The sequence below is a fragment of the Leopardus geoffroyi genome, chromosome E1 (genome assembly GCF_018350155.1).
Source record: "Leopardus geoffroyi isolate Oge1 chromosome E1, O.geoffroyi_Oge1_pat1.0, whole genome shotgun sequence".
NCBI classification, from domain to species: domain Eukaryota; kingdom Metazoa; phylum Chordata; class Mammalia; order Carnivora; family Felidae; genus Leopardus; species Leopardus geoffroyi.
In genome coordinates, this window is record NC_059330.1 from 43,185,399 (window position 1) to 43,200,736 (window position 15,338).

The 15,338-nt window shown below is 54.9% G+C and overlaps 1 protein-coding gene across 1 annotated transcript in view; it reads left to right on the forward strand.

Moving 5' to 3' along the window:
- The window catches only part of NMT1 (N-myristoyltransferase 1), a 30,446-nt gene extending 19,431 nt beyond the window's left edge, over positions 1-11,015 (forward strand). The window contains exons 4-12 of the mRNA XM_045489220.1: positions 1,756-1,874; positions 2,458-2,549; positions 3,421-3,537; positions 4,350-4,520; positions 5,326-5,434; positions 7,957-8,127; positions 8,752-8,919; positions 9,891-10,028; positions 10,651-11,015. Coding sequence (XP_045345176.1) covers positions 1,756-1,874; positions 2,458-2,549; positions 3,421-3,537; positions 4,350-4,520; positions 5,326-5,434; positions 7,957-8,127; positions 8,752-8,919; positions 9,891-10,028; positions 10,651-10,671 — 1,106 coding nt within the window. The 3' untranslated portion in view covers positions 10,672-11,015. The remainder of the gene's footprint in view (positions 1-1,755; positions 1,875-2,457; positions 2,550-3,420; positions 3,538-4,349; positions 4,521-5,325; positions 5,435-7,956; positions 8,128-8,751; positions 8,920-9,890; positions 10,029-10,650) is intronic.
- The last annotated feature ends 4,323 nt before the right edge of the window (positions 11,016-15,338 follow it).

Genomic DNA, 15,338 nt, shown 5'->3' on the forward strand with positions numbered 1-15,338 from the left:
AGGGGCGCCTGGATCGCTCAGTTGGTTGAGTGTCCCAACTCTCGAGATCATGATCTCAGGTCATGATCCCAGGGTCCCACATTGGGCTCTGTGCTGGGCGTGAAGCCTGCTTGGGATTCTCTCTCTCCCTCTGCCCCTGTCCCCAATTTGTGCTCTCCCGCAAATAAATAGAGTTTCTGGAGTTAAATGTATTTTGGAAAGGGTATAAATTCAATAGAAGGCCGGAACATCAACCAGCACCTCAACAAGACTAGCATAGAAATCTTAGTACTTTCCAAGGGTCTAGCCCTCAACTTTGTAGCCTCCCAAAATTTTGCATGGTGGTGAATTAGAATTAGATTGACTTATATTCAATTAATTCACAAGGGCCACTTTATGAATAAATCAGAAGGCCAGTTTCTAAACTAGGGAAGAAAAATATAACCTCTTTCCCAAGCAAACCTACTGGGGAGCCTGATGTAAATAGGAGGTAACTGGATGCTTCCTTGCTATGTGTCCTCGCTCTTGCTTGCGCTTTCCAGTTTGTGACTCTTAGCATGTTGGTAATGACTTGTTTATGAAATATTCACCAGAAGATGGGACATCTCATGGGAACAGGGACCTTGTCTTTTCCCTGCCGTATCCCAGTGCGCGACATCCGAAGCAGGGTGTTGTTCACGAAATGTGTTGAGTGAGAGAAAGTTAGATGGTCAGTCCCAAACAGTGTTGTCCTCAGCTCATAGCCTGAGCTGGCCGTTTCCGCTATCCCTGCCCCATGGGTCCGTGACCGGGGAGGGTCTGCAGCTGCCTGTTACACATTAGAATGACATGTTTGGGCCAGGGGTCTGAAAGTCAGGAAAAGCCTAAATTGAGTGCCTAGTGTGTACAGAGCCTGATGCTGGGAGCAAGCAGTGTGGGTCCCTTTTGAAGGCTCAGTTTTCAAAACACGTTAAACGTTGCCTTCTTTCAGTTGTGACTATGAATGAGCTATGAATTGTAGACACTAAATAATTCCAAGGGCCAAAATTAAGTGGTCAATTTGTTCAGGTGTCTCACATGAGTCCATTTGGGCTGTGTGCGGGTATCAGGGTTGTATCGTCTGACACCCCCAAGCGCTCCCCACACACTCCACAGAGGAGGGGTGTCCGTCCAGGGTGGGGGTGTCATGTCAAGGGTAACTTCCTGGCAGCGTTGTGTGGATTCAGTGATTGAGCCTAAAGATATTCGCAGGACTCTGTAAGCACTGAGGGGCCAAGTTGGCGGCAGCAGTTAACTGGCCCACGTTGCTGAAAGCCAAGGCTGGCAGGGCCAAGATTGAGCCTGGCGCCTCGATGCCATCATCTGGTTCAGCAGTGGGCCCGGTGCATTGTTGCTGTTGACACAAAAGCAGCCTTGTTGCAACTCCTTATAAATCCATCCAGGTTGATGGGCCTGAGCCAGGACCATGAGAGTTGTTTTTACACCAGCCGGGAGGCAGGAAGCCAAATTAGTCAAGATAAATGTTTGTCATTTAGTAACCGAAGGGAGATTTAAAAGAATTTCCAAAAAACCAAGCACCTTGGATCTTAGTGATTATTCTGAAGCTTTGCCACGAGTTGGCTCTCAGTTGGGGACGAAGGGTAGCTGGAAAGATGGTCTGCAGTTGCCAAGCACAGAGTGTTCTTCAGATGGAGGGCTCCTGGGGACAGGAGGAATTTGCTGCGGTCGATGTCTAAGCTGAGCCCCCGCTTGCCTCCCCCGGGAGACAGAGGGTGAGGCTCTGCGCTCTTCTTCCAGGAGAAGTGGTGAACACCCATGGCCCCGTGGAACCTGACAAAGACAACATCCGCCAGGAGCCCTACACCCTGCCCCAGGGCTTCACCTGGGATGCCTTGGACCTGGGGGACCGCGGTGTGGTGAGTAGGCCTGGGCAGCCCGCAGTGTGGATTGAGTGCCACTTTGAGTGAGCCCTGCTGTCATACGGAGACAGCTACTACTCAAGACTTTCTCAAGGACTCTGTTGAGAGCCAATCAAAGCAGGTCGGAGCAGACACACCCCTCTCCCACCCCGGTCCCCTGTCTTTTACCTCTGGGGCCTGCCTGAGATGCCCCATTAAATAGCCCTTGGCTTCTCGGGCAGGTGGAAAGTTAAGCTCTGTAGCTCCCTAGAGTAATACCCTACTGCCATGTGTTCATTTGTCTCGTTCATCTTTTCATCTGTTCCTGTCGTAACGACGCCGTGGCTGGTTAGTTGGCTGACATTGACATTCTTGCCCTGCCCCTCTGTGTGCTTGGGTCACAGCCGCTCTACTTCTCCGTGGCTCAGTTTCCTAGTACAGCTGGGGTGCTTGTTCCAAAAGAGTCCGTGCCATGCCTGGAGTGAAAAGGGTTTATGAGATGAAACATGGTTTTTGATAGTTTACCTTGTCCCTCCGAAAAGCTTTGAGCCCCAGGATGTCGGGCAGAGTGGTTCTGAGGCTGCCCCTTGTCTCTCTGCAGCTGAAAGAACTCTATGGCCTCCTGAATGAGAACTACGTGGAGGATGATGACAATATGTTCCGGTTCGACTACTCCCCGGACTTTCTGCTGTGGTGAGCTGTGAGGGCTTCCTGGCTCGGGTGGGCGTGGGGCAGGGCCACCGCAGCGGGCCCACTTTCTCATCCTTGCTAAGAACCAGCCTTCAGACGCAAGCTAGTGTGTCTATTTTGAATCCCCACATCTGAAGGAGAGAGGGTTGCTTTCAGTGGAGCTAAGAATCAAAACCTTATTTAAGGTAGAATGGCTGGGTGAGGGAGGCCTTTGTGGCATCAGTACCCAGAAGAGATTGGTGTGTTGTGTGGTGACTTTGTGTAAGAGGGGAAGGAGGGACGAGACCTACTGAGATTTCAAAAGAAAGAAAAGTCCTTTTCTATCCAGTTGCTGAGCATGCCCGGTTATATGAAAATGGCCTTGCCTGGCTGAGCCATCCAGCCTCCTGGGGCCATGTTTAGTATCCAGGAATGTAGAGGCCTGAGGCTGAAATGGAGAGGGATGACTGCCTGAAAAGGGAAGACTGGGCAGGCAGAAAGAGGGGGTGATGGTGTCCGGGGGACAGGTGGAGACCAGAGCTCTGGGTTCTCTGTGATCTGCTCCCAACCACAGGACCCACTGGAGTCTGAGCCAGTGAGGCCCGTCCTCCAGCGTAAGCTGTCATGGTGAGTGAGCACAAAGAAATTGGATCGGGTGCGAAGTCCTTAGTGTGACAGCTTGGATTGGGTGGGTAAGTAAGCCAAATGGGCTGAGCTGCAGGAAGGGGCTCTGGCTCAATCCCATGTGTGTCCCGGAGGGCTTGGCCCTATGGAGAATTTAGCTGGTAACCCCCAGGGAGGTGTAGCAGGAGCTTAGAACAGACTCAGCTATGGAGCCCAAGCAGCCTGCCCAGCCCACTGGTCAGCAGCACCATGGCCTCTGTCTCTCTTCTAGGGCTCTCCGGCCGCCTGGCTGGCTCCCCCAGTGGCACTGCGGGGTTCGAGTGGTCTCAAGTCGGAAACTGGTTGGGTTCATCAGTGCCATCCCAGCAAACATCCACATCTATGACACGTAAGCACCAGCACCACCCCATACGCCCCACATCCCCACCATCCTGCTTGGTCTGGGAGCGAGGGAAGAAAAGATACACGTACCTTCCACAAAAGGAAGGGTGAAGATCCCTTGAAGGGAGGGAACTCAGGTCCTGGGGATAGAAATTCATCATAGGAACCATGTCTTTTGCTCTGAGTTGTTGCTGGTTCTCTCATTTGTGCCCTGGGCTGAACGGGGTCCACCCTGAGGACCAGCGTGCTACCTGCACAGGGACTCAGTGTTTGTGCTTGCACCCATCACGTGGTGGGTGCACTTGAACAGCTTCAGAAACAGGCCGGAGCCAGTGTGACTCAACATCCAAACCCTCACGGGACCTCCGAGCTCTGCTCTTCACATTTTCCCTGGAAACATCAGAACTATCTGCTGCATTCTTCTGGGCTTACAGGCCTCGGATTCTAGTGGGAGTCAGAACCCTTGAAATTCCAGGATAGCCCTTGACTTACTCTGAGGTGCCCTGCCAGCTAAAGGTGGGCATCCTGCTATTGGGGATCCATGAGGTAGATCCTGGTGGTGCCTTCAGATAAAGGGGTTTGCTTGAGCCCCACCTCCCATGGAAAGCGCGGTCTGCTTGAAGGGAGTGGGTTCCTTGCCTGGTGCAGCAGAGCAGCGGCGGGGTCGAGGGACTCCACGTGCCAGCTGTCGGGTGCAGGTGGTGGCAGGACGCGTGCCTGAGCTGAAGGCCCCCCTCCCTACACGGTGGCTCCAGGAGCTTGAGGGAGTATCTTCCCCATTAAAAGCCTGGTCACTGGGAGTTCTCCCTTTCTCTCCAGAGAGAAGAAGATGGTGGAGATCAACTTCCTGTGTGTCCACAAGAAGCTGCGCTCCAAGAGGGTGGCTCCGGTCCTGATCCGGGAGATAACCCGGCGAGTTCACCTGGAGGGCATCTTCCAAGCTGTTTACACTGCCGGCGTGGTATTACCAAAGCCTGTTGGCACCTGCAGGTAAAGATCTCTTACAGGGCGCTCGAAGTCCGGGCGTGCCCACTCCAGCTGAGGAGCTCGTGCTTCAGACTCGCAGCACCGGCGCTAAGTTGGTGCCCGCCCCAGAGCATGTCTCCTGTCTGATAAGGTGGCAGGTGGGCGCCCACGGAAGCCAGGTAGGGAGCACGGAAGAGTGAAGGGGGAGGTTGTAGGCGCAGACAGGAGAGTGGGTGCCCTGTCCAGAGGGCTTAGCCATTCTCAGCTCCCACTGATTCCTGCCTTTTGGAGAAGGGAGGGCAGTCTGCTGGGGATTTGCTTTAGTTTTTAAGGACCAGCCCAAATCTGGATTTTGATGGTAAATGTCCAGAGGTGTTCGGTGGTTGGCTCAATTTTGTTTTGAATATTACGTGGGCCAAAGAGACATGTCGGATCCCCGTGTGACCCAGGGACAGTCTCTGCCTCAAATTCAGAAGAGAAACAGCAGGCGAAGGCAGTAGAGGAGAGAGGAGGAGGATAAACATTCCGAGACCTAGAAGGCTTTCCATGGACTTCATTCCACAAGTGACGGTTGCTCTTCCCAGACAACTGCTGTAACAGAGAAGTGGCTTTTGAAATCAGGAAAGACAAATAGGAAATCCGGGAAGAGCTGTGGCAGGTCTGCTCTTACTGGTGGGGGGATGTTGGCGTGCCCAGCGCCGCCACTGGCGCTTATGGGGCCTTGACGGGTCTCTCACGCCACCTGCTGGCCATCTGGAGAGCTCCATGCCATCGCCCTCCTTGGGACTTGCCAGAATCCTCTGAGGACAGGACATTTGTGTCCCTACAGGTACTGGCATCGGTCCCTAAACCCTCGGAAGCTGATTGAAGTGAAGTTCTCCCACCTGAGCAGAAATATGACCATGCAGCGTACCATGAAGCTCTACCGACTGCCAGAGGCCAGTGGTGCCCTGGGGCGCTGGGCAGGGGCAAGAGAGGCCGAGGAGATCCTGGCCCTGGGCAGGAACGCAGCAAGGCTTTGGCGGGGTGATGGGAGCGGGAGCTCATCAGAAAAGTGACCCACTTCGTCGTTTCTGGATTCCAACCCTCCTGCCTCTGCTGTTTTCTGTTGTCTGTAGCAAGGGTTTTATTTTAGTTTTGCTTTCTCAGTTCTCCTGTGTCTGCACCTGGGCTAGCTTCCCTGTCATCTGTTGATGAGCTCAAAGAACATCTATCCTCTGTGATTTTAGCCTTAGCGAAGTATAAAGAGCAAGATTAATTTACTCACTGATCTGCAGCGCAGCCCAGAGCCCAGTATGAATACGCTCTAGAGCATCTGGTGGGCAGGGAAAGGAGGGGTGACCCCAGCCTGTGAGGGAAGCCTCGATTTTCGTTTTCTTTCTTTCTTTCTTTCTTTCTTTCTTTCTTTCTTTCTTTCTTTCTTTCTTTCTGTTTATTTTTGAGAGAGAGACAGAGCATGAGCAGGAGAGGGGCAGAGAGAGAGAGGGAGACACAGAATCTGATGCAGGCTCCAGGCTCTGAGCTGTCAGCACAGAGCCTGATGTGGGGCTCAAACCCATGAACTGTGAGATCATGACCTGAGCTGAAGTCGGACGCTCAACCAACTGAGCCACCCAGGCGCCCCTGTAAGCCTCAATTTCTAATCCCAGCCCCTCTGCGCCGCCCCCCTCCCAACCCCACCTCGATCCAAATTTGGCTGGTGAAGGACTAGGCAGCCTTGAGTGAGCTGGTTTTCTGCTCTGGGTCTCAGGTTACCTAGTTTCTCAATGAAAGAAATGCTGCTCCTTGCTCCCCAGTTGTGCGTGGTTTCAGGATCCCCCCCTGCTCTGAAGGCCACGTGTCTTCCCACAGAGCTCTTCCATTCCGTGGCAGCATGGCCACTGGGCACCTGCAGACCAGAGGGGCACCCGCCTGGATTCGTCAGCCACCAGATTGGCGTAATCACCCTGGAATTGGGCTCCTCCCGCACTGGCCCCGGGTCGACTGTCCAGATTTGAGAGACGGTGTAGCACAGTTAGATACTGCCCCAAAGATCAGATTTGGGAGGGCTATGATGGAAGTCTTTCTGTTATTATGACAGACTTGTCTTGAGTTTTAGGCAGGCAAAGAGCATTCTTACAGGGGTGTCATAGCTAGAAGTGTCTCTGGATCTCCCCACCTGTGGGCGAGAGGCCCTTTCAGTGCAGGATTGGAGGTGTCATTGTGGGAGCCACCATGTAGAAACGAGGTCAGTGAGTGTTCTCTGGAGACATCAGGATTAGCGAGAATTTGGGTGGGGAGAGATCCTCGAACTCTTTCAAAGGCAGTTTCTACACAGGGAAGCAGTTGCATCAGGCAGTCCCCGAGATACAGAAACTGTAACTCCCCCCTGCTTTCAGACTTGGCTGACCCCACCTTTGTGTGTTGGGCCTTTGGGGATGTTCTGTCGGCACCAGTGTTTACTCCGGAGCATCACATGGCTTCATTCCACTGAAGCCTTCCTTAAGAAAAAGCAGCTGTGGGGTGGCATCCTGATTTAAGATGAACTCCCAGGAGTTTGGTCCTTTTCTTCAGGATTTAACTTGCAGCAGGCCCTGCTGGAGGCCCTACTGGTGCAGGGTCCGAACAGACAGACAAAGCAGGCGTCTGGTGTGGACTCTGCTGGGCCCACGGGCTCCACTGGGCCTAGACTGGAAGCTGGTCTGTGACATGCTCTAAGTCTGCCGGAGAGAGACCAGCCCAGGAGGAGATCAGCTACAGTTCAGTGGGAGATGGCGAGGGTTCGGAGGAAAGGAGCCAAGAAAGGCTCCACTAGGCTGATGGGTAACACTGGGCTGGGCCTTCCCCAGCACATCCATGAGGTGTCACAGCACTGTTGACATTTGGGGCTGGGTCATTTTTTGTCATGGGAAGTGGCTTGTTCATTGTAAGATGTTTAGCAGCTTCCCTGGCTCCTGCCCACTAGATGCCAGTGGTGCCCCTCCCCCTTGTGCCAACTGAAAATGTCTCAGAGTATTGTCAGATGTCCTCCGGGGCACAGTTGCCCCCATTAAGAACCACTGGGCTGGAATGACAGGGCAGTCAGAACTGCCAGCTGATCCAGAGGGTGGACTGTCTTGTGCTCCGTGTTAGGGAGTTGAGAGCAAGGGAGGGGCGTGATGGGTTGTGTTTCCTTAAGCAGGTGGCCGGGCCATATGGATGAGCGATCAAAGCGATAGCCTCAGCCAGAGAGGGTAGCCTTCACTAGGAGGGAGAGGGCCAGAGACCCCGACAAGGCAGGACTCGGGCCTGAGTGCAGTGGGGCCGTGAGCGAGGGGCCATCGCCAGGGGTGACTGAGGATTGTCTCTTGAGCACCTGGGTGGATGGATCCAGGGTTGGGGTAGGAAAGGAGACTGTGAAGTTTTTGGTTCCTGCAGGACTTGAGAGGGAGCCAAGATGCTCACGGCACAGCTGATACCGTGTCGTCTTTCTTCATTCCAGACTCCCAAGACAGCTGGACTGCGACCAATGGAAAAAAAGGACATTCCAGTAGTGCACCAGCTCCTCACCAGGTACCTGAAGCAGTTCCACCTCACACCGGTCATGAGCCAGGAGGAAGTGGAGCACTGGTTCTACCCCCAGGAGAATATCATCGACACTTTTGTGGTGGAGGTGAGTGGGGGAGGGGTGTTCCGGGCCCGGGTGAGGCATCCTCCTCGAGCTGCTACGTTTCTCACACTCGGTGACTAAAGATCCAGTCGGTTGATGGCAGTGTTGGCATCCTAGACTTCCTTGGCCCTCCTTGCTTGGTCCTCCCTGAAGAACGGAAGTTGTAGCTTGTACTTGCTAAAATGGTGCCCTTGGACTTGGCACGGGCCCTTCTTTCCTTTATCCCAACCCCCAGTCCCCACTGGTGACCCAGTAGAAGAGAACTGGTCCCTTTTCCTCGGGTAAGCCTTCGTTTCCCTGGCCGTCCGGCTTGAGGTGGTGCGGGCCGGGCATCAGGGACACCGTCTGGGGGAGCGTGAGCCGCCTGAGGTCCCTGACAGTTTGCAGGCAGGGCGAGAGCTCAGCAGGGTCAGCCCCTGGTCCGGCCTGCCTCTTGCTCCCGGCTCTGTCCTCGGGTGCCCTCGGTAGTGTGTTGTCTCCTGCCTGCACATGCTGTTTCGGTGTGCCCCCATTGTTCTGAGGGGGCAGAGCTGCCTGCGGGTGGTGTGGAAGCAATACGAAACACTGTTCCCGGGCTGCGGGATCACCGCGCGCGCGTGACGTTGCCTTTTATTGTTTTCCCTGCAGAATGCAAACGGTGAAGTGACAGATTTCCTGAGCTTTTATACACTTCCCTCCACCATTATGAATCACCCAACCCACAAGAGTCTAAAGGCTGCTTATTCTTTCTACAACGTCCACACCCAGACCCCTCTTCTAGACCTCATGAGCGATGCCCTTGTTCTCGCCAAAATGGTGAGGAGCAGACTGGAGGGCCTGGACACGTGTGGGGAAGGGCAGTGGGAGCAGTGGTGAGCACAGCTGGCCTCCCGCTCTGCTTAGGAAGGGGCCCACCACTCCTCAGCCAGCGGCTCAAAACTAGGAGGACCCACATGAAGTGAAGGCACTGAACTCCTGATTTACTTCAGTGAGTTTCGTTCTCATGGGAGACGCTCCCAAGGAGCCTGAACAGCCAGGCCTGCTCCGGGAGTAAAGGGGTTCTCCTTACGACTTCCCCAGCATGGCAATGGGGAGATTGGTCCCTGTCGTGGTGAGTCATTGGAGTGGCTGACTGTAGCACATGGGGGGAGGGGCCCAGGCTTTAAAAAAAAAAGAAAAAGAAAAAAGACCCAAAGAGGTCAGCGTCAGTCCGTCGTGGGTCCCGCCCCAACTGAGAGCGGCCCCCGTGGGCCGGCCAGATGGTGGCCAGTCTAGTCTGTGCCCCGTGAGAACTTCTGGTCAACTTGGTGAGATTTAGGAAGCGTCTTTCTCTAGCAGTGTATCAGCGGCCCTAAAGTCACAGGGTGCACACTGAGGCCTAGTAGTTGAGGTGTCTGGGGAGTAAGGGGAAGACAGAAGTGCTGAGCAGCTGCTAGGAGCCAACTTCTCAGAGGAAGGGCTTCCGGGCTTGGTCTCCAGAGAAGACTGTGCCAGTGACTAGTGTTTGGGGGAGGCAGGAGCAGTGACCCGGACGCCGAGTACACGAGTGTGCACTCGGAGGGCCAGTGAGGAGAGGCCGGGTGTGGTGGCATTCTGAGTGTCCTGAGCGCCTCCGATGGAGAGCGGGTGCCGGCTGGAGTCTGGATTTAACGTGGATGCAGTTAGAGCTTCTGAAGGGAGATTGCTGTCCTGGCCACCTGTGCCATATGGCTTTGACATGATGGAGGCAGGAGGGCGAGGCAGCTTTGATCTCTCTTCACCTGTTCTTGTTTTTCCCTGCTGTGCAGAAAGGGTTTGACGTGTTCAATGCCCTGGATCTCATGGAGAACAAAACCTTTCTGGAGAAGCTCAAGTTTGGCATAGGGGATGGCAACTTGCAGTATTACCTTTACAACTGGAAGTGCCCCAGCATGGGGGCAGAGAAGGTACGTCCGCTCCTTCAGCAGGACGGGGCCACGGGACTGGGCCCTTGTCAGCTGGCGTTCCGGGCCCTGGAAAGTCTCCTCCCTCTGAGAGCCAGACCGGCAGAGGGGACAGGCCCCAGAGCCATACAAAAGCAGGAACCCTGTCTCCAGCTTCTCTCCCCACGAGATGAGCCGCCTCGGCTGGCTGGAGGCAGGGCATTCGGGACCGCTTCAGGGAACCGCAGGTCGAGCTGTCCGAGGTCAGCTGGGAGGGTTAGAGTCAGAGGATCTGAGGCGTCTCCTGTGCTGGGCTACTGCCCTCATTGCCTGCATGACCCTCAGCCCTTCCTCTGATGGCTCCAGAGGGCAGCCCGGGGCTATGGTGTCCTCAGCACTTACAGAATGCGGACAGACCAGCTGGAGGGAAGCCTCATGACGAGTGTGGCTCAGGTTGCTGGCGGTTGCTTTTCTTGAAGGAGCTGGGTGATGTACGAAGCCCCTCGTGGAAGTTGAGTGAGGGCTCCCGGCTCCTGGCGGCACTGTGCAGATCCGGTCCCTTGGACCTTCTGAACCGGGTGGGAACATGGGGCAGACTTTGGATGGCTGTCAACTCAACCCTGCCTCTCCCTGTTGGCTCTCCTAGGTTGGGCTGGTGTTACAGTAATCAGTTGCCAGTGAGATTCTGGATAAAGCCACTGAGAATTCAAACCAGAAAATGGAACCCCACCACTTGTCGGTCCCAACTTTCACAAACGTGAGAATCCCTGGCAAAGGGAACAGAACTGAACCGGCTTTACCAAACCGCCGCTGAACTTGACAATTGTATTGCATTACGATGGCGTAGGCTGCGCGATGTCACCTCTGGCCGTGTCTCTGGTCTCCCTGTTTTCCAATTAATCACATCCTTACGCAGCCGTGATCAAGGGAATGTAACTGCTGAAAACTAGCTCGTGATTGGCATATTATGGAGTTAACGGGTGAATAATAAAAGTATATATATATATATTATATATATATAAATATTTTAAATATCTTTCATGTTCCAAATGTACAAGGATGCTCGGTCTCTAATGAAAAACTGAATCCAGATCATTCCTCAAAATTAGAATGCAAGGACAGTGCCAGACATACTGGTACAGTGAATTGTTTCGTTCTGAAAAGCAGGCATTGACTTTTCTTAGGGGAGCAGGAGAAAGAGGATGTGGGGAATCTTAACCGGTCTCCCTTCTGGATGGGCTGGAATGCTTATCTTCGAGAAGGCAGGGTAAGGTGGAGGGACTGTGCTGACCTTGAGGAGGGCTCAGAACTCCCAGGGCTGCAGGTGGAGTCCTGGGTGGGGCTGTCCCTACTCAGAGGCTGTCCTGCAGGGGCTGGTCCTTTTCTGCATTCTGAAACTGGGCAGCGGGGACCATCTGTGGAAACAGATTTCTTTCATGGAGTCCCTTCTTCCCTCTTCGCTCTGCTCCCTGTGGAAAGTCGTCCTGCCAACTGATTTTAAAGGGCTCTTTAGCCAGCTGTTGCCAACTTTATATGGATGAGTCCCCTGTGAGATTGATTTTCCACTGCCTGGGGTGACTGGCAGTTTGAAGGGGACCTTTGACCTCCTTGTAGCATCTGGGACCTTGTGGAGACCGTACCAGTGCAATCCTTGCTCGGCTCATCTTAGAGCGAAGAGCCAGCACCCTGACCACCCTAGGGTGTCTGGCCAAGGGTGGCGTGGGGCCGATACCCAGAGCCCTTCAGCCACCAGCCCATGGCCTGTGCCTTCCAGTCCATTAGCCAGCTCTTGTGCTCCTTTCCAAGACGCACAACCTGCAAGTCGTAGCAAGGAGCGGTGGCCAGACACCGATCTGGATTTTGACAGCAGAAGTGATCTTGTGTCACCATTGTCTGAATCTGGTTTTCTCTGATGATGTGTTGGGGATTTTTGTGGTAGTGGTGATGGCTGTTGATGCTGCCAGTTTCCCCAAGGGCGATGGAGCCTCGGGTAACGAGGCTGTCTGTGCAGGCTTTCCTCAGTTGTGCTCAGTCAGGTATCCTGGGGAGGACTGGGCTGTGGAGTTGCCAGCAGCCCACATCCAAGCAGGCCTCTGTAACTGCTCTAGGAGGAAGTAAACGGGAGGTGGTGTGGGCCGGTTTCCTGGCTGCTTGCACTTCTCGGCTCCTTGTAGGGGGAAGGAAGCCTTAGCCAGGAGGCCATGCTCTGCAGGCTAACGGAGCCGAGTTTCAGGCTGTGGGTTCCGGCGAGGTTTGCCAGAGGCTAGCCGGGCAGGGTCCCCAGAGCTGGAGGAGATCGTGTGCTTGGGCTGGGGGCCGTGCCACCTGCGCTGCCCGCTGTGCAGACTGCTGCCGCTGCTCCAATGTGTTGCATTTTCGTCAGCGGCCTCTAGGGGCCTCCCTTCTCCTCGTTGCCCCTGTGCTGCCCACTGCATGCACCAGCGATCGTGGCTGACTTTTGACTCCTTGACTCCAAGATACCCAGACCAAAGAAGCTGCTGTTCTTAGCACGATGTGCACTGCATTCCGCAGACGGGAGGAGTCGGAGAGACCGGGGCTTGCCTTTACAGCCTCACAGACATCAGACACCCAGCGCCCCAAGTCCCAGAGCAGCTCCTCCTGTGCGAGCACCTGAGGATATCAAAGAACAAAGTGCCCGACTCGTTCTTACCTTGGGCAGGACCTGGAACTTGGAAAGGTTCCCCGTCGTAAGCCTGGGCAGCTCTGGGCCAGGTCCCGGTCCAAGCTGCCCGCTGAAAGTTGGGGTGCACAACAGCCCCTGGAGTGAGCTTTGCTTTGGCTAACCCGGTTCTGGAATGGAAACTCTGAGTCCCTGGCTGCTATAGAAGAAACAGATCTCCGGGAAAGGCCTCCGTGTCTCCCTGCAAAACCATGTGGCCTGCTCCTTGGACTCTGCATGGTAGGCACCCTGCCCAGCCCTCCACACTGCCTCCCGGGTCTGTGGGAGTCGGCTTGGTGCCTGCTGTTCGTCTCTCTTTTTGTCCAGACAGATCCCACGTTCTTCACTCAACCCCTTCCAGGACTTCTGGTCAGAGTGCTCAGAGAGAAGCATTGTTTGGGGTTCAGGGCTCCTCACGAGGAGCCTTGCAGGATGGTGGGGGCTCCAAGCTCATCCCCTCGGACCTGCTTCAGGCAGCCGTTGTTGGAAGTTCTCCCAGGGATGGCCCTCACTCTCTGCCACCAGTACTCCCTGCTGCCACCCTGGGCTTTTGGACTCCATGTTTCCAGACGTTTGCTTCCTGCTTTTGGATTGACTCTACATTTGATCCCCTCGCACATTCCCATGGCCTCCGACCTCTTTGTAGGGGAGAAAGCTGGTTAGAAAGGAAGCCTCAGTTCCGGATGGAGGTGTACCTAGGGTTGTTTCCCCCGCACATGCCTACTTTCAAAGATGCTAACGTTTGGTTTGAAGGCTGGCCCACACCAAGCCACCTCAACACCCAGGTTTGTGGGAAATTCAGGCCTTGCCTGCAATTCTCATGTAACTGTCATGCCCCCCCCCCCCCTTACCTGCTGCTCACTGAAGCCTAGGGGTGGGGGTCCCTGTGGTCTGAATTCTTTGCCCAAAGATGACCAGCATTTAACCAACGGAAACGATACCCAAAGGCCTGGGTAGCTTCACAGAGCTGCAGTCTGGGAGAGGGCCAGGGCCTGACTGTTGGGCTAGGAGAGGGGGCAGGAGAACATCCCTGGCTGGTGCCTACCCACCCAGGGGTCAGCCTTCTTGTGGCCTGGCCTGCCTGCCCTAGAACCAGAGTCATCTTTCGGTTTTGCCCCACCGCAAAGCAAAGGCAGGCCCACCAACAGGCTGTGCTCCAGGAGGCTGTGTGAGACAGTCTCATTCAATTAAACTCAAAAATACTAACTGCAGGCAAGGTGCCGAATCTGGGAACAGGGAAGGGGGAAGCTTCACTTTTGTCTGGGCTTTTCTCTGGGCTGTGGGAGGGGCATCCGTTTCCAGGGCGGGGAAGTACCAAATGCATTGTAGTTCCACTGGTTACATCTCACTTGTTTCTAATAAAGGAAGCAGCTGAACCAAACCTCTCTGCCCTGGCATTCCTCTGGTCAGCAGGTGGCAGTGGAACAGAGTCTGTGACCCAGGCTGGAGCAGCCTCTCCCAGGGCCACAGGGCCCTGCAGGAAAGCCCCTCGTGACCAGTCCGTGGAGGCAGCCTTTGAATACTTTCCTTTGGCAAGGTTCTCCTTTCAGGGCAGAACTGGGCTCTTTTCCCTTGACTTTTCCCATCCGCCGGTGAGGAGTTGGTACTGACCCAGGTTCACTCTGTGTAAGAGGAGCAGCTGGCTTCTGGGCCAACACTGGGGCACCTTGGCGGAGGGGCCCGTCCCTGGCTTCCACGGCTGAGAGCAGAGCAGAGCACTGCTTTGGGCCAGGTCAGCAATGGCTCCCCTGAGGGAGGGCCCGGGCCCTGCCCTGTCCCACATCTCCCTTTTTGGGCCAGTGGCCGGATGGTTCTGTTGAACCATCAGGAGTAACCCTGTGGGTCGCCAGGCCTGCCACACAGCTACTGAACCAGCTCTCCGAAGAAGGGCCCCAGCGACTGCCTTTAGACTTCCCATTCCCCCGGTCTCTTCCTCTGGAACTTTTCATCCATTCCCTGACCCTGTGCTACTTTCAGGTGCCCTGTGGCTGGTGCCTCCGAATCCCTTCCCAGGGAATCTGGGCCCTGAGCTGCAACCTGAGAGGACACGGGACCTCCTCCCAGAGGACTCCTGACCCCTCCTAAACACCCTGTGTCTCTCCCCTCCCCCAGCAGGTCACAAGCACCTTCGTTCCCACCCTTAGATTTGGGCTGAGAACGGAGCCCTGTGGGTGGTCACCCAGGGACCTGAGTTACAAGTGATATTGTTGCTTCCACCTCCCATAATCCATTCCCACCAAATTTCTTGCATTGAAGACTTGCCCTTTCAAGGCCGACTTCCTAGCTTTGGGGCTCTTACCCTAGGGGGAAACCCTCTTGCTAAGGGTTTGCTAACTTCTCTAACAAAGACCTGCTAACTAAGGTCTTGCTAACTTCTATGCCAAGCCAGAGAAGAGAAGCAGGAATGGGGGGCTCAGCCCAGGGTCCAGTGCTCACCTGACAATGGGACTCTCCACACAGGCCGTCACCACACAGGCCGTCACCACAGCTGGCCCTCTGGGGGACAGTCTAGGGATGGGACAGTTCTGACTGCTCTACGTACGTGGACTCAGCCTCACCGTGCCTCCCCCCAAGGCCTGCAGTTTGGCTTCCTGGCTTCCTACACCCTGAGAACCAGGTATCCAGGCTACTTGGTCTGTTCCTTCATGGTTCCT